Here is a 23,853-nt window from a genome sequence, read left to right as displayed (position 1 = left end):
AAAACCACCCCCACCTTTACAAGCTGCAACATTAAAGTGATGAACACGTGAATATAGCCTATATACAATCCAATAATATGATTGTGAAATGAACCATTCTACATAAGAGTAGGCTACTTTGGTAACTACTGTAACTTCAACTCAACTGTAAGCTCCCATCATCCAGGAAAGGAAATAAGAACAGAATATTTTGAAGCCAATACTCAAGTAACATTGTGAATGCAGGACTTTTTTTAACAGAGTAATTTCAACATTGTGCTGTATAGCTATAATAATAATAATAATAATAATAATAATAATAATAATAATAAATATAGCTGCAAGCAGCGATAATACGGGGCCAGTGAGAGAGAGACAGACAGACAGACATGGAAACTGGAGAGAGAGAGAGAGAGAGAGAGAGAGAGAGAGAGAGAGAGAGAGAGAGAGAGAGCCATGGAAACGGAATAGATTGAAGAGAGACATGGAAACGGAATAGATTGATGAGAGAGAGAGAGATGGAAACAGAATGGATAGATTGGACATCTCAACCTATTGCCATTAACAGGAATCGAACTCTCAACCTTCGGACTAGGATAAGGATAATTCCTTTTAACAGGTCGTTCATGAAAGTCCTTGTGGTCTTGTTTCCAATGAGAACCTGTGAGCAATTAGGGGTTAAGAGTCTTGCTCAGGGACAAATTTCATTGACGCATATGCTGGGATGGCCTGGAATCGAACCTGGGGCAACCAGGGCCTCTGGTTCCCTAGGCGTGCTCACTAACCACCCAGCTATGGCCGCCCCATGATAGGCTAATAGGCTGCAACACTACCTATAGTGCTATAGCTTTGTCCAGGCTGATGTTGTCTGTTGAAGATCATAAACTCTTGCCTTCTGTCATGAACCAAGCCAACACTAAGATCACTCGTTCACAAACCATTCACCAATAGAGAAATTGTATGTCTCCTCGCTACCGAAAACAGTGAAAGCAGCCGATCTACAAGCTCAGAAACACGTTGCTATCTGAAAAGTTTTGAGATTGTAGATCGGCTATTTTCAGAATGAAGTATGTCATACATTGAGAAATCGTACTCTCAAATAAGCATTTCAGGTTATCTTTACCATTTGCACATGTATTCATTGATACAGTCATGTTGTTGGCAATTCAACTTAAATTAAGTCTGCATCAAGTGAGGCTTGAACTGGCGACCTTGAGATTGTGAGGCATTTAAGGGAGACGCCATTGGCCCAACAGACAAGGAACTGTGAAAAAGGAGATCACACAGATGATACAGTTTCACGCAAATAGCTGAAAAATCCTGGGTTTAAGTGTTTTTCAAACTGCTCAAAATTGCGGACAATCTAAGGCCGGAGCTTACTGGTCAAAGCGATAGATGTGTTCCTCATGAGTCAAGGCACAAGTGTAAGCAAGTTTCACGACTTTCGGCCAAACGAGGCATGACTTTTGCCTGTTTAAAGTTTGCATTTTCAAAAAATTGCTATAGCGCCCCCCTTTGGCCAATTGGAGTGAGATTGGTTTCAGTGATATTTGGAATGACTCTCTACATTACTGCAACGTTTCAAAGAAATGTGAGTCTTGCATGTATGTGTTGGGGCAGATGAATAATTTTCATAAAACTGCAATAGTTAAAATCTATGGAATCCTGGGATTTTGGAGCAATCTGCACGAAACGTTTAACACTTGAACTTTGGACCTCTGCCGACAACTTCTAGGCGGCGGAATTTCCATAAGTGAAAAAATGCAGAAGTTAGGAGCCAATGGCTGTTTTTCATATAATTCAAAATGGTGGGCGATCTAAAGGTCAGAGGTCAAAAGTCAGACCACAAAAGTTGTCGGGCATGAAGAGACGCATGTGTGTATCGAAGTTTCATGGTTGTAGGTCAAACAGGGCATGAGTTGTACCTGTTCAAAGTTGGCACTTTCAATTGAGTGCTATAGCGCCACCCTTTGACGAATGAGTGTGAGAATTATTTCTTGGTAGTTTTTCATGAGCATCTACCATATGGCCGAGTTTCGTAAAAAGCGTATGCACGGTTAAGCCAGAACTGGCAAAAACAAGTATTTTTCAAACTGCTCAAAATTGCGGAAAATCTAAGGGCGGAGCTTAATGGTCAAATCGATACGTGTGTTCCTCATGAGTCAAGGCACATGTGTAAGCAAGTTTCACGACTTTCGGCCAAACGAGGCATGACTTATGCCTGTTTAAAGTCTGCCTTTTCAAAAAATTGCTATAGCGCCCCCTTTTGGCCAATTGGAGTAAGATTGGTTTCAGTGATATTTGGAATGACCCTGTACATTTCTGCAAAGTTTCAAAGAAATGTGAGTCTGCATGTATGTTTTAGGCACAGATGAATAATGTTCATAAAACTGTAATAGTTAAAATCTATCTCCTCCTGGGATTTTTGAGCAATCTGCACGAAACGTTTCACACTTGAACTTTGGACCTCTGCCTACAAAAATTTCCAACGGATTTTCCATAAGTGAAAAAATGCAGAAGTTAGGAGCCAATGACTGTTTTTCATATAATTCAAAATGGTGGGAGATCTAAAGGTCAGAGGTCAAAAGTCAGAGGGTGAAAGTTGTTCAGCATGAGGAGACGCATATGTGTATCCAAGTTTCATGGCTCTAGGTCAAACAGGGCATGAGTTGTACCTGTTCAAAGTTGGCATTTTCAATTGAGTGCTATAGTGCCACCTTTTGACGAAAGATTGTGAGAATTATTTTTTGATCGTTTTTCATGACCATCTACCATATGGCCGAGTTTCGTAAAAAGCGACTGCACGGTTCAGCCAGAACTGCGAGCAGAGCTCTGGCCCCGTAATAATTGCGAACGCGGAAGGAGGCGCGCCAAAGGCGCGCCTCCGCCCAAGTGGAGCTTACTATGAAAGTCTGCTCGGCTTGTGTGTGTGTGTATCTGTCTGTCTGTCTGTCTGTGTGCAGTGCACTGCCTGGGTGCGGCCGACAGAGGGCGCCAGAGTGCAGCTACAGTCAAAACACAAACACACACACACACACACACACACACACACACACACACACACACACACACACATATATATAGATATATATATATATAATATATAGATATATAATATAATATATTATATATATAATAGATTGAAGAGAGACATGGAAACGGAATAGATTGATGAAAGAGAGAGATGGAAACAGAATGGATTGATTGGACATCTGAACCTTTTGCCATTATTGATTGAAAGAGAGAGAGAGAGAGAGAGAGAGAGAGAGAGAGAGAGAGAGAGAGAGAGATGGAAACTGAATCGATTGAAGAGAGAGAGAGAGAGAGAGAGAGAGAGTAAGACATGGAAACAGAATAGATCGAAGAGAGAGAGACATGGAAACGGAATAGATTGAAGAGAGAGAGAGAGAGCAAGAGAGCCATGGAAATGGAATAGATTGAAGAGAGAGTGAGAGACATGGAAACGGAATGGATTGAAGAGAGAGAGCCATGGAAACGGAATAGATTGAAGAGAGACATGGAAACGGAATAGATTGATGAGAGAGATGGAAACCGAATGGATTGATTGGACATCTCAACCTATTGCCATTAACAGGAATCGAACTCTCAACCTTCGGACTAATAGGCTGCAACACTACCTATAGTGCTATAGCTTTGTCCAGGCTGATGTTGTCTGTTGAAGATCATAAACTCTTGCCTTCTGTCAAGAACCAAGCCAACACTAAGATCACTCGTTCACAAACCATTTACCAATAGAGAAATTGTATCTGTGTCTCCTCGAAACCGAAACCAGTGAAAGCGGCCGATCTACAAGCTCACAAAACGTTGGTATCTGAAAAGATAGATTTTAAAAGAGATAGAGATAGAGATAGATTTTAAAAATGGTGGGAGATCTAAAGGTCAGAGGTCAAAAGTCAGACCACAAAAGTTGTCGGGCATGAAGAGACGCATGTGTGTATCGAAGTTTCATGGTTGTAGGTCAAACAGGGCATGAGTTGTACCTGTTCAAAGTTGGCACTTTCAATTGAGTGCTATAGCGCCACCCTTTGACGAATGAGTGTGAGAATTATTTCTTGGTAGTTTTTCATGAGCATCTACCATATGGCCGAGTTTCGTAAAAAGCGTATGCACGGTTAAGCCAGAACTGGCAAAAACAAGTATTTTTCAAACTGCTCAAAATTGCGGAAAATCTAAGGGCGGAGCTTAATGGTCAAATCGATACGTGTGTTCCTCATGAGTCAAGGCACATGTGTAAGCAAGTTTCACGACTTTCGGCCAAACGAGGCATGACTTATGCCTGTTTAAAGTCTGCCTTTTCAAAAAATTGCTATAGCGCCCCCTTTTGGCCAATTGGAGTAAGATTGGTTTCAGTGATATTTGGAATGACCCTGTACATTTCTGCAAAGTTTCAAAGAAATGTGAGTCTGCATGTATGTTTTAGGCACAGATGAATAATGTTCATAAAACTGTAATAGTTAAAATCTATCTCCTCCTGGGATTTTTGAGCAATCTGCACGAAACGTTTCACACTTGAACTTTGGACCTCTGCCTACAAAAATTTCCAACGGATTTTCCATAAGTGAAAAAATGCAGAAGTTAGGAGCCAATGACTGTTTTTCATATAATTCAAAATGGTGGGAGATCTAAAGGTCAGAGGTCAAAAGTCAGAGGGTGAAAGTTGTTCAGCATGAGGAGACGCATATGTGTATCCAAGTTTCATAGCTCTAGGTCAAACAGGGCATGAGTTGTACCTGTTCAAAGTTGGCATTTTCAATTGAGTGCTATAGTGCCACCTTTTGACGAAAGATTGTGAGAATTATTTTTTGATCGTTTTTCATGACCATCTACCATATGGCCGAGTTTCGTAAAAAGCGACTGCACGGTTCAGCCAGAACTGCGAGCAGAGCTCTGGCCCCGTAATAATTGCGAACGCGGAAGGAGGCGCGCCAAAGGCGCGCCTCCGCCCAAGTGGAGCTTACTATGAAAGTCTGCTCGGCTTGTGTGTGTGTGTATCTGTCTGTCTGTCTGTCTGTGTGCAGTGCACTGCCTGGGTGCGGCCGACAGAGGGCGCCAGAGTGCAGCTACAGTCAAAACACAAACACACACACACACACACACACACACACACACACACACACACACACACACACACATATATATAGATATATATATATATAATATATAGATATATAATATAATATATTATATATATAATAGATTGAAGAGAGACATGGAAACGGAATAGATTGATGAAAGAGAGAGATGGAAACAGAATGGATTGATTGGACATCTGAACCTTTTGCCATTATTGATTGAAAGAGAGAGAGAGAGAGAGAGAGAGAGAGAGAGAGAGAGAGAGAGAGAGAGAGAGATGGAAACTGAATCGATTGAAGAGAGAGAGAGAGAGAGAGAGAGAGAGTAAGACATGGAAACAGAATAGATCGAAGAGAGAGAGACATGGAAACGGAATAGATTGAAGAGAGAGAGAGAGAGCAAGAGAGCCATGGAAATGGAATAGATTGAAGAGAGAGTGAGAGACATGGAAACGGAATGGATTGAAGAGAGAGAGCCATGGAAACGGAATAGATTGAAGAGAGACATGGAAACGGAATAGATTGATGAGAGAGATGGAAACCGAATGGATTGATTGGACATCTCAACCTATTGCCATTAACAGGAATCGAACTCTCAACCTTCGGACTAATAGGCTGCAACACTACCTATAGTGCTATAGCTTTGTCCAGGCTGATGTTGTCTGTTGAAGATCATAAACTCTTGCCTTCTGTCATGAACCAAGCCAACACTAAGATCACTCGTTCACAAACCATTTACCAATAGAGAAATTGTATCTGTGTCTCCTCGAAACCGAAACCAGTGAAAGCGGCCGATCTACAAGCTCACAAAACGTTGGTATCTGAAAAGATAGATTTTAAAAGAGATAGAGATAGAGATAGATTTTAAAAATGGTGGGAGATCTAAAGGTCAGAGGTCAAAAGTCAGACCACGAAAGTTGTCGGGCATGAAGAGACGCATGTGTGTATCGAAGTTTCATGGTTGTAGGTCAAACAGGGCACGAGTTGTACCTGTTCAAAGTTGGCACTTTCAATTGAGTGCTATAGCGCCACCCTTTGACGAATGAGTGTGAGAATTATTTCTTGATAGTTTTTCATGAGCATCTACCATATGGCCGAGTTTCGTAAAAAGCGTATGCACGGTTAAGCCAGAACTGCGAAAAGTGGCAGAAGTGACGGAATACTGCCAATAACAAAACAGGTCCAGAGCTGAGCTCTGGCCCCGTAAAAAGTAATTGAAAAAACACCCTCACCTATTAGAAGCACAATATCTGTCACCAGAACCAAGGACAGGTGTTTTCAATTAATCTATCATGGTTAAAATGGAGTTTGAAGTTACAATGGGTTTGGAAGGGGGCATACAGTGTCTGATAAAATGAATATCAATTATCAAAATACTGGATCAAGCAATTTGAAAACTGTCCGTTGTGTTCACAAAAGCCTGAGTAGACGTTAAAATGACACCCAAACATGTTTGAAAGTGAAATATCTCTAGACACCAGCATGGTCCTAGGTTTACAAAAGAATGCCACTCGGGTGCACTGGGATCCTCTCCCCTACTAGACTATACTATACCTGATTGTTTGACAAAGATAAAGCAGCTGTAGACCGGGCAGGCTTAAACAGCGCGATATCGCTTTAAACGGCCTCTGCGCGCTCCCACGTCCGGCCTGGCGGAGATACAAAACTGACCGTGATGTTGGCTCGCGCACATTTCCATTACTTACCACACGAGGGCGACAACGAACACCTTTGAGAAGACCCTACCTACCTATAGACGGATTTCCGCGCGACGTCATCACAGAGCAGAATGCGCAATCTGCGCATGCTCGGGGGAAACGAATTGTTGTGCCGTTCACTCTATTGTTATGTTCGGGAGTTAGATAGCCATAATTCTGCTATTATAGGCATAATAGGCATAATGCTGCTATTATATACAAACAGATCCAACTTCCGACAAATCATTTTTATTGAGTAAACAAGGTATTACAAACTGCATAATTTAATCTACTTTAATTAAACCCGGTGAAGATCATTTATTTTATGAATGGACATTTGACCAGAGCTGCTGCGGGTAATGGCGCCCTCTATAGGCTACCCCCGGATCTGCACGGTCATATCCTCTCATGTTTACTAACAGGAAACCTGTCTATCAAACATGTTGAGTGATTGGATAGTTGGTTGTTAGGCAACTGAAGAGAGGGGAAAAGCTTGCCTTACTTTGTCCAAAATGTCTACTCTGTGGACAGCAACTGAACTACAGTTTGTTAGACGTCTCTCTGTAAGACCTTTAAGAGGTTTCACTATTTGCTTTACTCCTATAATGTTAATTGGAGAGAGTCAGAGGCCGAAATGTATCTCGTGGGCGAAGCCAGCTGTATTACGGCAACTAGCAAGCCAATCACAGCTCACCTGGTCCCTCACACGCTTCAGGGCTGATTTCTAGGACCAGGTACAAATTGCAGACAGGTGCTCTTTTATGGTGGTTTTGAAGGAGCTGAAGGAGGGTAACGAAGGAGTCACTTTTTGATGTCTGTTGGGGGCATTCAACATATCATGTATCATGAGTGACAGTCATGGATGGACTTCAACCTGGTGTTTGAGCTTTCTCCCTTTTTGGTCCGTACATCTACATAAACGTTCAGATTTCAAATATAAAGTGTGACCCCATGGCCATGGATGTTACAATAATGTACGGGCCCTCAGAAGTACCCGTATCTTCCGTATTATTCAATAAAAAGCATTTTAATCCGATCAGTGGCCATTTTCTCATAGTTATAATGTATCAGAGTGCAGGATCTCCCAACCAAAAATAAGGAGAAAATACGGAGGAAATGGCCACCAATCGGATTAAAACGCTTTTTATTGAACAATGCAGAAGATACGGGTACTTCTGTGGGCCCGAGTAGAATTGTAACATTTGTGGCCATGAGGTAAGCACCTTATATTGGAAATCTGAACGTTTATGTAGATGCACGGGCCAAAAAGGGGGAAACTGCAAACACCAGGTTGAAGTTCATCCATGACGGTCGTGACAGACGGCCGTGTTGCGATCTACAGTCTATGGTTGCGATCCATGGCTAGAACCGGACCACTTCCGCATGACAGTTACGTCACTGACGTATCCTTGCCGTCTTTATCATTGAGCTTGTTGGTTGAGGTTTTCTATCGGCTGCTCCGTGTAGCCATGGCGTCCCTCCTGCAGCCGGACAAAGTTCTCTATCTGGTCCGCGGGGAGAAGAAGATCAGGGCGTCGTTGTCTCAGCTCTACTTCTGTCGCTACTGCAGTGAACTGAGATCACTAGAATGTGTTTCTCACGAGGTATGTATGTGTGTTGATGATCCTTTAACGTCAACCAGCCTATGACGTTAGCTACATTGTTATTAGCTTGTTAGCCCAGTTAGCTGTAGCTGTGACAGATCAGTGGTTATTGTCTGAGAAGAGACCAACATATAGAACACATGATGTGGTCTAATATAACCTCGTCTCGGTCTAGTTGTTGTGCAACAGCTTTTTCCAGCTGACCAGCTTCATTTCACATAATGTACCCTCCTTTTTAGACTGTTTTTTTAGGCCTGTTTAGACTGACAGGCCGAATAATGACAGCGGCATTTACACCACCTAGCTTAGCTACACAGGAGATACCGTTAGTTATGAATATTATTTAAATGACAGAGCTGTCAGTAGAAATAAGCAGTGACTGGTCTAAGTTACTGTTCAATGTCAGAATTACAGGTTGATTCTGAACAATCTCTCACTAACACACACACACACACACACACACACACACACACACACACACACACACACACACACACACACACACACACACACACACACACCACACACACTCACAGAGACCAAAAATGAATGGTATATGGTGTGTCAGCTGTTCTTCTGTATAAACTGTGGTGGACAATTTAGATGCTAACACATGAACGTTAACTCAAACTACATTGTTCTTTGAAGACATTCATTTGCCACACCCACTCTTCTTGTTTAAACTTAATGACCAGGACCTGCAATCACTATTTGGCAAGAGTAGTAATGCATATTATGTCTGAAATCCATATCACAATCATCCTATGGATATTTAGTTATCTATTTATAGGTACCGTATATCTATACCATATTTATAGATGTCTATAAATAATAAGGATATGGTATGGTTATCTATACACCTGTACTACCAGAGTGGATGTGCATGCTCTATGCCTCATCTATAAATATCACATCATGACTTATGTTTGCAAAATCACAGAGTCAATTATCAAATTGATATTCACCAGCAACGACTGCACTGTAATGTGTAATCCAACACGTTAAATTAACACTTTATATTCATATTTTGAATAAAATGGGGTTGTAACAATCAATTTAGACGACAGAATGTTAAATTACGGATTATATCGGATTATAATTTGATGATACGATCCCACTGAAAGATGAATGATAACGATAACAACGATCACTGCTTCTGTTGTTCAGGTGGACTCTCATTACTGTCCAAGCTGTCTGGAGAACATGCCTTCTGCAGAGGCAAAACTTAAGAAGAACAGGTGAGACTTGACTGACCACCACTAAGCTATTTTTTTTTAACATCAGCCAGGCAATGCATGCCATATAAACTCTCAAAACCTTCATTCAATTGTGTGCATTATCTCTGTGCTCCAGGTGCGCCAACTGTTTTGACTGCCCATGTTGCATGCACACTCTGTCCACTCGGGCCACTAATATCCCAGCTCCTCTGCCCGATGACCCCACCAAAACGGCCATGAAGAAAGCCTACTACCTGGCCTGTGGCTTCTGTCGCTGGACCTCCAGGGATGTTGGCATGGCTGATAAATCTGTTGGTGAGTGGGTGTTGAATTCTCCAATGTTATAATGAATGGTATGGAAAAATATATCGTTATCTTTGTAACTGTCAACAGTGAAAATAATTCTCCTGAATCACCACTGAGTCATTTGGGTTCAAAATAAACCCATATAGAACATGCATGTAAATTGCCAAATTGTATAATTTATATCATTGTAATATTGCTCACACTAGAAATTAAATAAAAATCACACCCTGTGTGAAGTGAGTGGTGCCTTTGATGAGCCCCGTATTGATGTTGTCATCAATGTTTGTGGACAGACATACATACATACGGACACACGGACAAAGTCATGTATAGGAGTGGTTGCCTTCGGCACCACTCAAAAACGGCTCACACACTGTTGGGCTCCAGTTTAGAACATTGTGTTTATTGCACCCTTAAAGTGCCTGTGTGTCGTTTCAAGCAACATGCTCTTCATCAGACAGGTCTACATGTAGATCACTCCGCTTTAGTCACCGGCTATAATGATTGAAATGCCTGCACTGGTCACAGAGGAACCATGTGGGTGTGTTTATGTACCGGTAGTCATTTTACAGGGTTGTGTCCAAGCAGTGGAAGTACATTCTCGATTTTCAAACACTGAATCTAAAATGGACAACTTAAGCTGGAGTGGTCATCATGTATATTGATTCCATTTGTCTCAAAAGAGCCCCGTTTTAATCTGAGACCCTTTGCCCTTAAGCAAGCTCAAGGTTACAATGTAACTCTTTATGGCTTATATTGGTGTCATTTATATATCTCGTTGGTATATTTTATTCACTTCAGCCAGTGGCGGATGGCAAGAGCCAGAGAACCCTCATGCTCAGCGGGTAAGTTCTGCCCTGTGGCTAATCTATTTTCTCAAGATTGGTTAAAATGTCACCTGATCGCATGTTATGACTAATTTATACACCATCATGCAATGGAGAATAAATTGTGCTTTATGCTCTGTAGGGTATGCAATAGAGACATGTAAATGAACGCTGGAACATTTATTGTGGTTGTTCATAGAACGGCACATGTCAACCCGTGATAAGTAAACTCTGTGATGGCATTTATTTTCCTCCGCAGATCAACAAGCTGATAGAGTATTACCAGCAGCTGGCCCAGCGAGAGCGACAGGAGAGAGACAGGAAGAAGTTAGCCAGGAGGCGGCAGTGCATGCCTCTGGCATTCTCGGTACACACAACACACCAGCGACACCATGCAGGATTACTCACCTTCCACTTTAACCCATTCAATCTGGGAACGTATCTGTGTCATTTTAAGATTTCTTTGGCTATTCAAAACTAGCAGATATACAAGCTCATAGTATACGCTATGAGCTTATAGATCTGCTATTTATTTGAAAGAAAAATGTGTGCAAATCTTTGAATATATAAATATAAATGTTATCTCAAATCTTTGCTTCTGGGGGTCCCCTGGAACACAATATTTTGGGATGATATAGCTCATAGCGTGGCACCGAACAGCCAAAATATAAAATGATGGGTATAGCTCAAATCTAAAATGACACAGATGCGTTCCTGGTCTTAATGGATTAACTCTCATCACACGGTGTTTACTTGAATTAACTGAATGTGCATGGTATCTACACTGATGTTGAAAAGTCACTCATATCATCATAGTTAGTTCGTATTAGTGCAACAATATAACGGTGGTCGCAGAATCTCCTTTGTCAATCAAATCACCATATTTTAGTTTTCCTAGTAAGTTGAAATATAATTGAGGATTTAACTGCAAAAATGTTTTTGTCCTATTGTTTTTGAAAGACAAATAAGCCATCTAAAATATAAATGAAACTTAAACTATGTGTAGATTATTTCTTTGACTTCTACGATTTTGAAAGTCGCATCCAAAAAAATGAGTAGCTGGTGCAACCAGCTGATCCCCTCTGGCTGTTCTTAATGAAAGCACCATTCAGTGTATTAGTTTAGAAGTTTTCCAGAGACTGGCCAAGTACTGCTCAATTGTTATTTGTGTACACATCCAACTTGATCCCAACCAGAAAACTAAGACACTAATTGTGTACTGATAAATATGCCTTTATGATTCTATGTGACAATGAATTGAAGATGAACCATATGGGATATTTGTTAAAGCTTTTGCATCTTAAACTATTATGTGATATATAAATTATATCCATACACCTATAACATCATCTCAATGTTCTCTCTCAAGTAATTCTCCCTTTTCTGTAATCTGCTTATTGAGAGGAACAGCCTTTTTTCTGTTGTTGCAGGACATTAATAAATGTCCAGAAATGCAAGCTGACAAATATTATGGGTTGGGAATATGCGTTGAATGCTAAAATTCAACCTTAATGTCCTGCAACAGTATTCCCATCACTGATGCATTTCTGTTGCTGTTGCATGACACCTGTTGCCACTAATGTTTGCTTGATTGCTTTGGTTTCACCTGGATCTCTCTTCTCTCCTTTTCTTTGGCTTGTGCACAATGATATTTTGGTTTTAACCCCTCCCCTTCCCCAGCAACACACTATTCATGTGGTGGTGAGTTGTTTTGTTTTTTCCCACAACTTGGACAGTCAAATTGTGTACAGTAGTTGACTTGTCTTCGTCTTTCCCTCTGGTCCCTGTCTTAAGTTGTAACCAGATCACATGAATGTCTCCCAGTGTAAATGAGATTAGCCCACACAATAGGAGCCTTTATAGAGGTTAGACAGGGAAGGGAGCAAGACACATTCTGTTGAGGTATGGCCTTTTCAAAACATTTCAGTTAACGCTGAAACGGCCTTGATAGCACCTCAAGTCTCTTTGAGAAAGCACATCTCTCCATCTAACCTCACAAAAGCTCCTATTTGTTGTCTCTTATAAGACAAATTAAATTATGTATGTTTATCTTGGATTTATTTCCTTAAATGTACAGTGCTGTTTGTTCCTTTTTTATGTTGTGAAAGTTGTAATGTTCCTTCTGAGACCAGACACAGTGTTAAAAGTTCCATCTAGAACTCAATTTTAGATTAAGAAATCTTGATGGCTTTATTCAGTCCTCTTTAAAGTCAGTCACATGTTTCCTTTCCTTCACACACAGGAAAAATATGGCCTTGGAACCAGACTCCAGAGGCAGAGACCTGGAGCGCCTGTATCAAATCTGGCTGGTCTCTCGTGAGTATGAACGGAAAATAGACTGTTGCATAATATAGTGATGGATCCAAAATGTATAAGTGTTTTATCAGGTTCGTAGAAACTTAAAAGGAAAAGCTACATTAGAATTCACATATGTTACATTCCCTTTTGTCTGTTAGTCTCTCTGTTATCAAAATTGACATCACATTGTGCCACCAAATGAAGTCATAATGTACGTGTTCTGTGAATAAATAACTCAAGAATGGTTGGGCGGATTTAAAAACTTGGGAATCATCAGTAGATTGGAGACGGGAGATTGATTGAATACTTTATTAACAGTTTGCAAAGACAAGCACAGGGAAGTACAGTTCAATACAAGGATTTTAAACCCAAAAAAGCACTATGGCTTGTTTCCATTGGGGTCCTTTGTACTCAATTTGAGAGATGATAGGGTTGTCGTCACAATCAAGGTCAACATCAAGAAAGGATGGGTGGATTTCTATGAAATTCATTGGGAATGATGATCAGCGGAGAGATTCACTTTTGGGGGAAAAGGACAAGGTCAAATGATTCACTCATACTGTATGGCATCATGGTGTTGATTACTCTACAGAGTGCAATCTTTCTAGTTCATATAATATTGTATAGTTCAGTTCTAATTTGACAATTTGAATTTAAGTCTCGGTAGTGACAAAAATGTAGTGATGATGACATCTAGTGGCATACTGTAGCTGCTCCATAGACGGATGATAATACTTCATTCAGAGCTGTAAGCCCCACATTCAAATGAAACTTGAGTCAATGAAAATGAAGTGACTTATCCATTGTCAATGGGCCAATTCCAAAAACATCACAATTTATGAAAGAGCATGAATTCAAGTCTTGAGTTGGGGAGACAGTTTGGATAAATGTATTGACTTAACACATTGGCTGCCATGGACGCAGATCTGCGTTCATTTGCGCAAAAGCCCGCACGCTGCCAAGAACGCAGATCTGCGTTCTTTCAAAAAAATGTTTTTTTCAAAATAAAAGTTTTTTTTATTTTTTATTATTTTTTTATTTGACCCAAAGACCAAGGAGATATGATTTTCCGAAGATTTAGACTCCCAGACACTTCCTTGTAACTTAAAACTTAAAAATTCTGTATCTCGGCTCCTAAGTACTTTTTTTTTCTCATTGAAAAAGTCTGGCAGTCTACTGTAGGAAAAAAAAAAAAAAAGATGGCAGCCAATGTGTTGTTAACTGTCCAAGATTATTAGGATTGCGCAATGTAAATCACATTTTAGTCCGGCTTTTCCCTTTAAACATGGTTCTGTATGCCTGGTTCGTTTTTCATCATCAACATAAGACAAATTGTAGTTATTCACGTTAAAAGCAATTAATAATCATAGAAATAAAATGGGTGCTTGATGGTATTGTACTGTACATGTTGTCGGCTAGCCTTAAAGAAGGAGAGGACCAGAAGGAGATCAATATTGAACCAGCTCAAGCCCTCGATGAGGTGGAACCTCTACCTGAAGACTGCTACACTAGACCCATCAGCCTGCCAGAGGGTAAGATCTGGTCCACAAAACTACTGACCTTCAATCAGTCACTAATGACTCATCCTTAGGTTGGGCTGCACTTGTAAAAATTAAGATGAATTGAATTACAAGAATAATAATAATATGCCGCGTGTGTGTTCTCGCGAGACCCTGGGCACACGAGATCACAGAGCCATTAGTCTGAGAAAGTGCAAGCAGCTTCAAATTACGCCCCTCCTCTGCTGTCCACAGACACACTGCACCACAGAAACACAACAACTGACTCGATAGAACTGTACACAACACGTTGAATCACACATTACTTTATTTTGAGCCAATCGTTTTCCTAAACAAAGTTGTAAAATGGCTGTTTTAAGGCATTAAAACAATTTTCACATTATATACAGTGGTCTCCCTCTATTGTTTTTACTTAAATTTATTCAAAATGATAACATGGCTCAAGCTGAAACGTGTGATCCATTTGGTAATGATGGCATGCCGTTTACAACCAGACTCAACCAAAGAAGCGATGTAATAACGCTGTTTGGAATGTCCCTCACGGTAAAACTTCGTCGTTCTCACATTTCTTGTGTTCCTTTCATTAGCGTGTTTCTTAGCACCACCCACGGCTGGTGCATAGAGAGAAACGGAGAGCGAAAGACAGCCTTTCTCTTGCTGTCTTTAAATAACGATTTACTGTAATATTTTATATAAAAAATATAGATTTGAAATTCAATATTTTCAAATGATTGAAAACTATATGGTTGTTTTTTTAGGAACATTTGAACATAATTTTTGGCCAATTATTTGTGACTGCACTATACCCCTACAGCCACTGTGTGTGTGTGTGTGTGTGTGTGTGTAGTATACACATACCGTATTTTCCGCACTATAAGGCGCACCGTCAGTGCGCCTTATAGTGCGGATGCGCCTTATATATGTATAAATATTGGTTCCCTTGGTTTCTGCACTATAAGGCGCACCGTCAGTGCGCCTTATAGTGCGGATGCGTCTTATAATGCGGTGCGCCCTATATATGAAAATAATACATTTATTGAAGGTGCGCCTTATACTCAGATGCGCCTTATAGTGCGGAAAATACGGTACCTTATTGCCTCCTGTCAGACAGGCTATTTGTCAAATGATTCGTGTTGTGCGTGCAACATTGGTGTCTGATTGAGTCTGGCATATGTATGCCAGCGATGTGGTACCCGACACATTTGTTGAGGGTTGGCAGGTATTAAGATGTGTTAACAGCCTGTTGTGATCACTGTTGACTGTGCCTTATGTTCTGTGGGTTTCATAGTGACCACGCTGCGCCAGCGGCTTCTGCAACCGGACTTCCAGCCTGCAGGCGAGTCTCAGCTCCACCCCAAACACAAACACCTCCTGATGAAACGCTCGCTGCGCTGCAGGGTCAGTACCGCTTTCATACGGCCTCATCATTCAATGTGTTACTTGAAACTGACATGTGGTGGTGTTGTCTTCCTCTAGAAATGTGAGCACAATCTGAGCAAGCCAGAATTCAACCCTACTTCAATAAAATTCAAAATTCAGCTGGTGGCTGTGTAAGTATTGGTCACTAACTAAAGGTGATTCATTTTTTAAGGCGTGATCAGAAGTAGAAAGGGTAAAAGCAAGGAGCTTTGATCATGAAGGCATGACTCAAGTAAATGTAGATCACCATAAATCTACTGTGTAGCTGCATTTTAATCAACATTTTTTGACACTGCCCTGTTTGAATGAAGTCAGAACATAATACTTACTTTCTTTTCCCTCCAAAGGAGTTATATTCCTGAAGTGAGGATTATGTCCATTCCAAATCTCCGTCACATGAAGGTGAGTGAATTTATGATTTTGATATTAATCATAACCCATACCTCAGCATTTGAATCTAACTGTTTTGTTGTTGTTGTCAAGACGGACAGAATGCTGTAAAGTGATATAGGCTACTGTAGTTATAGCAGTGACTGAGACAACAGGCTGAAAAACGAAGCCAAGTGACAGCTGTTTAAGTGAACATGCGCGAGCACAACTGGTTTTGGCCCTCATAAAGTCACCTTTTGGTCCTTACACTGAATTGAGTTTCACACCCCTGGTCTTGATGATCGAGCCCTCTATTTAATGTGAAGTGTTTTCACTCTGCTGGAAAAAAAGCAAGCAATGTGTGTGCATCACAAGGGGCATTAAAATGCCTGCATGCATTCCTTTACTTGCCGTTTCCACTGCTTAAGTGATTCAGTTAAGAGAAATCATTGATTTGCGCTGGTACGTATTGCCAACCCACACAGGAGGCGCCTGGAGGCATTTGTTAAAAGTTAAAATATGGGCAGGAAAACACAGATCCTTTAAGCGATGAACCTTTTGAGCTCAGTGTTGTCTGGTTTCGAGAGCTACTTAACCAGCCTGAAATTGGAAAAACATGTTTTTCCTCTTCCCCTTATGTACTTTATGTTGTCTGTTCAGGAGAGCCAAGTGCTACTGACCCTCACCAACCCTGTGGAGAACATCACCCACGTCACCCTGGTTGGTTGCGAGGAGGGAGATTCAGATGACGTCAACAGCACTGCCAAGGTACCATAGATCATGTCACTGTCTCCAAAATTGATATTGAAAATATTTTTGGACCACCATAAGAAACAAGTAGATTAGAATTGTCTATAGGTGGGGAGATGACAGGGAGAGAGTGAACCCCATAGATGTATACAGTACACGTACTGTACGTAGATACCATATTGGCTGCTGCTGTTCATTGGAAAATCACCACCAAATGGGCAGGGGCAATCCGTGCCTCCAAATGCATGTATGTGTCATGTATATGTATATTGAAGCAGGGGCTCTCTCCACAATTAAAATAATCATAACTCGCTGATTTCAAACCCGGCGGTTTGGGTTGTTACAAATGTCAGACGTGGTTAAGTTGTAGGATACCAACTAGACTGTGGAGGTCTGCCATAGACTAATTTGTCCCGCCATAGTCTCCTAATAAACTGAGTTTATGTTCCATTATTATATTTCTACATATGAACATGCAAGATGTTAATGTCACAAAAGGGAATGATAGGGACGTTCTCCCCAATTTCCCTGCATGTAGAACTGAAGCCAGCCAATGACAAACATCCCTTCACGCTCAGAGTGTTTAATAGCTTGTTTCAAGTTCGGCTCATTCAACCCCTCTTTACCTGCTCATCACAGAGGAAGAGTGAGACTATTAACTTTGGCACGGGTGTGTGCGTGAGACATAACCATGACAGTTTCATAGGGCCACTGTTCACTCACCTTTCATTGCAAATTAATTACTACAGTACAGTACATTACGTGAAAATGTTTTAATGCAGCAAGCAGCTTATAAAGCCTTCAGTGTGAATTTGTCGGTTCCTTATGCTAGATTAAAAATGGCAGTACTGACGTTTGTACAATAAATGATTTCCCGAGTAAAGCTTTGCACCTTCGTCAAGTCTCATGAATATATCTATGTAGTCTATTCTCATTAAACTCTTACCTTACACTCTGTGCAGTGATTATGATTATTAAACATTTTAGTTTCAAGGACCTCTAGTTTGAACATTTTAATATGCATTAGGCCACATACCCCTATGTGATTAAAATATCTATCTATCTATCTATCTATCTATCTATCTATCTATCTGGGACATATAGTAAAGTTGGTTTGGTTGGTAAAGTTACAACTTTAGAAATGTTACTTTTAAGGCCTTTTTAATACCAAATTGGCCAAATTGTCAAATATTATGTAAGAAAGAAGCAAACATTGTGAAAATAGCCAATCTACAAGCTCACAACGCCTCGCAGTGTGAGGCGTAGTTTGGCTATTTTCAAACTATATGTCAAACTAAATGTAATGCCTACAATTCCAAGTCCTAGTCAGGGTGATGGGTCCCCAGTTCAAATATGATTCTTTTGGGGGCTCGTGGCCTGAAAAGTTTGGGAACCCTTGCTGTACGGTAGCTCTTTCCGAGATGCTGGAACCACCCCATCTAGCACAAACAATCATGCCACGTTCAAAGTCACTTGATCATTCTGATTCTGGTGGAACTGAACCACTTGGCCCTTTCTACATACAATACTTTATATACTGAGTTGCAGCCACATCACTCTCTGTTTGGAGGAGTAGGTTGTTTACATTAATGAACAGGTGTATCTAGTAAAGGGGCCACTGAGTGTAGGTCTATCTTTTTGCTCTAAAAGTGCACCAAGATGATGCATTTAACCTACAAATGTGAAAAAAAGCCTCTCTTGGAGAGGATACCCACTGGCCATAAAGTCTGCCCCCCACCACCTCTGCTTGGTTATTTATAAAATGTGGGTTTTCAAACCAAAACACCTGAGCTTACGTAGAGGATGACAGTAATGGTTATAGAACAGAGAAAGTTTTATTCTCAGGTACTTGCGTACAGTATTTACAACTCTGATGCATATTTCTTGCTGTGGTGTTACGGCAAGTTGCCGCAGCCAATATGTTGCCGACATTGACGTACAATCCAGTGGCCATGTGGTGTCTATGCATAATTTATGTCTATAGAGAAAACTATGAACTAACTAGTCATTGTTATACTTTCTCTCTTCTAACTGGTGAAATAATGGTGAAAGTAAACTGTTACTTACGCCCACTGGAACCTCATCTTCGACCCCTGGCATTCCCCGGAGCCCACCTTGAGAACCACTGATAGAGTAGTGCTACTGAATTATGATTCCTCGAGGCCATGCTGTGACTTGTTACCATAGATATAGAAACCTAGATACCTCATTGGTCTCTGCAGTTCATTGGAGCAACCTGTATCGTGGCCAAAAGTTTGGAGAAGGCAAGCTTCCTGACCAATTACATCGCGTCTTTTCCGGGACTTGTCAGAATCTAGTTGTATAAATATATTTGTATACAACTAGATTCTGTACAACTAGATTCTGCCAAGTCCCGTAAAAGACGCGCTGTGATTGGCCAGTAGTCAGGAAGCTTGCCTTTTCCAAAATGGCGCCCGAGATACAGGCGCCTCAGAGCCGGAGGAGGCGTCTACCTTTATATGTCTATGCTTGTTACAGTTCTTAATTTCAGCACCAGGGTGTGCTTTGTGTGTGAAGTACTGTAGAATCACGACTAAATGATAGCCTTTGTAACTTTGTTGATAATAAATTACAAGGTGATTAAATATGTTAATCAGTGTCTTGTGCAGTGACAACGACGGGATTAATGAAGTCATTTGAATCATTGTATAAAGTGTGAAACCACTGAATGTTGTGTTTTACTTTGTATTTATAGTTGATGGTTCCCACTAAGGAGTTGGTCCTGGCAGGGAAGGATGCTGCAGCAGAATACGACGAGCTAGCTGAACCTCAAGACTTCCAGGATGACCCAGAGTAAGTGTACACACACACACACACACACGCACGCGCACACACACACACACACACACACACACACACACACCGATATAAACACGCAGGCACACTTATGTCCGTCCATACGTCCCATTCATGTGAATGCGATATCTCAGAAACCCATTTAGCAAATTTCTTAAAATTTGGCAGAAACATCCACTTAGTCTCAAAGATGAACTGAATCGATTGGACGCAGACACAAAATCCTTGTAGACCAACATAAACCATAATTAAAAAAGACTTGATCTTGGACATGTAAGCATGAAAATAAACATTCCTTTGGCCTTACATATCTAGTTTCCAATTGTATGAAGAAGAGCATGAGACCAAAACTTGCACGACTATTGTGAAGTGTCTTTAGTTTCCCACCCGTCCCGTCAGTACACACACTCATTTTGTCATCTTCCTCCCCTTGCAGTGTCGTGGCCTTCAGGAAATCCAACAAGATTGGTTTCTTCATTAAGGTAATCCCCCAGAAGGAGGAGGACGCAGACGTTACTGTGTCATTTAAGATCCGCCATGACTTCCGCAACCTGGCGGCTCCCGTAAGGCCCAACGAGGAGGGTGGCGGCAGCACCACGCCCGTAGCCATCTGGCTCACCCACAATGTGGAGCTGCATCTGGGGCCGCTGGCCCCCTGAGAACATGATGAGAAAACAGTGTTACACACACAGTACTAAATCACTCCCAGAGTCTTAAGGCTGATTTATACATCATCACTCTAATTTTCATGTCGCGTGACCCTTTTGACAATTGTCGAAAAGGGCCGTGAGATGAAGCATAAACTAGCCTTTAGGGTTGGGAATGAACGGTTCCACATTCCTTAAGCCTGATTTATACCAAAAGTAGCACATGGTACAAGCTGACAACGTGTTGCGATGCGACTCCTTGTGTGAGCTTGTAGATCTGCTATTTTCGGCGAGCGACACCGCAATTAAGTATAAATTCAGCGTTGGAACTCTGCGTTTGATTGAAACTATACCAGGACTTTCGATTCTGCTTATCGACACAGAAGAGCGCTGTTCAGATGCAGTTGTCATACAATTTGGCCTAATGTACGATAGTTGTTCTCAACTATACTTGCATGACATCACCAGTTAGGTTTTGCCGCAAATGCTGACGACATAGTCTAGCAGCTGACAATACCACGGCTGACTGCAAACATAATGGCCGGCTATGCTTCATTTAGGTGGAAAATTGCATTGATAAAATGTAATGCCACCTGTATTTTCTTCAGCATGTTGTGTTTTTAGTACCATACGGTCTTATCAGTTCCAATGGTTACTCCACACATGGCTCATCATGAAGACAAATCATAATGGATAGGATGCCTGCATATTTAAATGTTCCTACACGCCTATATTAATGATGACGTGATGGACAACGTTTTATACCAGATGTGGGTCTTCGCCAAACATCTTGTCATGCAAGTTAAGTATGCAAGCTTCCTTTCAATTATTCTACATGATTTCGTCAGTCCAGCACTTACCACTACCGTGAACATGAAGTAAACCTAACACTTTTGTGACACTTGGTGAAAATTCACCGTACATTTGCAATGTAGAAGTGCTAAATTAATTTATTCATACTGTGCATACCTTTCTTAGAAGTACTGTACAAGCAACAACAACTTCATTCGTTCCTCCTTGGGAGGTATAAAGTATTGACTTAGGCTGGCAAAGAAGGAAGAGAGGAAAATCACCTACTGTAGTTGAGTCTGCATACGTTGTCTACAGTGTAGTATTCATGTTTATTAGAAAACATTGCATAACCGTATGAATGAAGATGCTTCTTACAGGTTATAGAGGACTGCTCTAAAATATTATTTATATGATAAATAATAGTAACAGCTACGCAGCTATAGAGCTATGTGATAGACACAGACATCCCCCCTCTGTCTCTGTAATACATTTTCATTTGATCAAGCACTCTAAGATCAAACGGTAAAAGTCTATATTACTTCTGGTTAAGCTTGTATGCTCATGGGAGGAAGGACATCTGGTGCCTTTTAGTGTGACTCAAGGTCCTTGCACACCGGGGACGTGACAAATAAACAATTAAAATCGCGGGCGAGTATTCCGCATGAAAACTATTCATAGTTGAACACTAAGGAAATGAAATGTAATTTCCTTTTTTTTTAGATTTATACTGTTGCAATTTCTTGTATGAATTAACATGCTAAGGATTGATATGGAGAACTGATTAATTGATTGATGTACTTTATTTAGTAAGACATGAGAACAGTACATGACAGTACGGTACATGGAAGTACAAAACCTCCCTCTGAGGAAGTATCGATAAGCAGAATCAGAATTGCTGATATACCCCCCCCACAAACACACACATACACCCCCCTCCTGCTTCTTGCTTCTGTGTCTTTTGTCATCACCATTCTCAGTTGATGAAAAATATTTATCCGCATGCAGCAAGTATCTTAATATCACATAATAGACAATGTCCTTTTTCTGTTACTGATGGTGTACTGTATTCTAAGGATCAAGGTAGTTCTTTCGGGGTGGGGGGGAGTCTCTTTAAACGGCATCGTTTTATTTTATTGTCTGATAAAGTCACAGTAAGTTTTATTGGCAGTATATAAAGTCTGTACTAGTAAGGCGCTGTGTAAATACATTGAGGTGTGTACTATGTATGTACCAGTTTACTGTATTAAGAACACTATCATCTATTCTAAATATACATTTCCGGTTGTTTGAAGAATCTACCAACCTCTCGTCAGCGGGTGTCTGTACCTCTCTGTGACCTTTTTGATCGCTAGTGTTTAACCTCTGGAAGTCTTTGGTTTGTAGGAAGACAGAGCCTTACAACACAGATAAACCTGTACTGGCTAATAAAATGTGATACTGTAACATATTCGCTGGTCCTGTTTTGTGTATCGAACTGGATATAAAATGAAAATAGTTATACTTTACTAATAATTAATAAGTCTGTGCTTGTGTGTAGTGACATGACTTCCGGATATACCAGGTCTGTTTTTGTCTCGTTTTGTGATAATTTTCTCCACAGGGTGGCGCCATAGGCTAAGCAAATGTACTGAGTGGTGTGTAGAGGGAGGGTAGTATTGCAGACTGGAGAATAGAATTAGAATAGGAAGAGGACATGATACTGTAGGTGTGATGATACAGTATGTTTGTGTTATTCAAGCAACTAAAAGATGCTTCTGACAATGTGAACATGTGTAGGGTAGCTTACAGAGCCAGCATAACACTTCATTACTGTATGTGTTACTGTATATTTCCCAAACCGACTAGACAGAAACCAGAGCCAGTCAGATGTGAATGTTTTGAGGAGAATCCAAGCAAAGCTGAATGCTTGAATGATTTCCCTCATTAGAGCGTTGGACCTACTGTACAGCACCTTGGCAACATCAATAACGGATCAAAGAAAGCGTTCTAACGGATAGACTTTTTCATGAACCATTTTAAACCTGGCATTCCTTTTTTGGGCATATCATTATAGTGGAAATTGTTCCAAAAACAATAGCCGATCTGCAGGCTCACAATACGTCTCATTTGTCAAAATACGTATATGGCGTAATTGGTTAACTTGTGCAATTCTTATTGGTGGTCGTATGCTACTGTATACAAAGACGATGCCTACATGTGGAATAGTTTATTGGCAGCCCAGCAGATAGCTGGTGCAAGCCGGGCTGCAGTTTCCCCAATGAGGCCTTCTGCTGTGTAAACAGACCCTCGCTGCCTCGGTAATAAAGCCAGGATTTTCTTTTATCTTGGGCAGATATAAACAGCTCAGAAGAGGGGCCTGTGTGAGAGTCATAAATCACCTCTGAAGATGAGGTAATAAAGAACACATGCGGGGAGGCCATACCAACTGAAGCATGGCTCTCTGACTCCCTGTTGCAGCAGTATCTCTGGCTGCTGGGGTATTGCAGCAGCAGTACACCTGCACTGGTGCAGTGTCACT

General features: G+C 40.9%; 1 protein-coding gene across 1 annotated transcript; it reads left to right on the top strand.

Moving 5' to 3' along the window:
* The first annotated feature begins 8,213 nt into the window (after nucleotides 1-8,213).
* dctn4 (dynactin 4) lies at nucleotides 8,214-22,780 on the top strand. Its single transcript, XM_084085710.1, has 13 exons — nucleotides 8,214-8,373; nucleotides 9,541-9,611; nucleotides 9,727-9,905; nucleotides 10,698-10,741; nucleotides 10,983-11,090; nucleotides 12,966-13,039; nucleotides 14,441-14,553; nucleotides 15,830-15,939; nucleotides 16,018-16,091; nucleotides 16,308-16,362; nucleotides 16,990-17,097; nucleotides 19,796-19,893; nucleotides 20,333-22,780. The coding sequence occupies exons 1-13, from the start codon at nucleotides 8,239-8,241 to the stop codon at nucleotides 20,553-20,555; spliced, it is 1,392 nt and encodes a 463-aa protein (XP_083941836.1). The 5' UTR covers nucleotides 8,214-8,238; the 3' UTR covers nucleotides 20,556-22,780.
* Nucleotides 22,781-23,853: the final 1,073 nt, after the last annotated feature.

The sequence above is a fragment of the Gymnoscopelus microlampas genome, assembly GCF_963454915.1.
Source record: "Gymnoscopelus microlampas genome assembly, chromosome: 18".
Classification (NCBI taxonomy): domain Eukaryota; kingdom Metazoa; phylum Chordata; class Actinopteri; order Myctophiformes; family Myctophidae; genus Gymnoscopelus; species Gymnoscopelus microlampas.
Note: the sequence above shows the minus strand (reverse complement) of the source record. Positions and strands in the feature narration are given on the sequence as shown.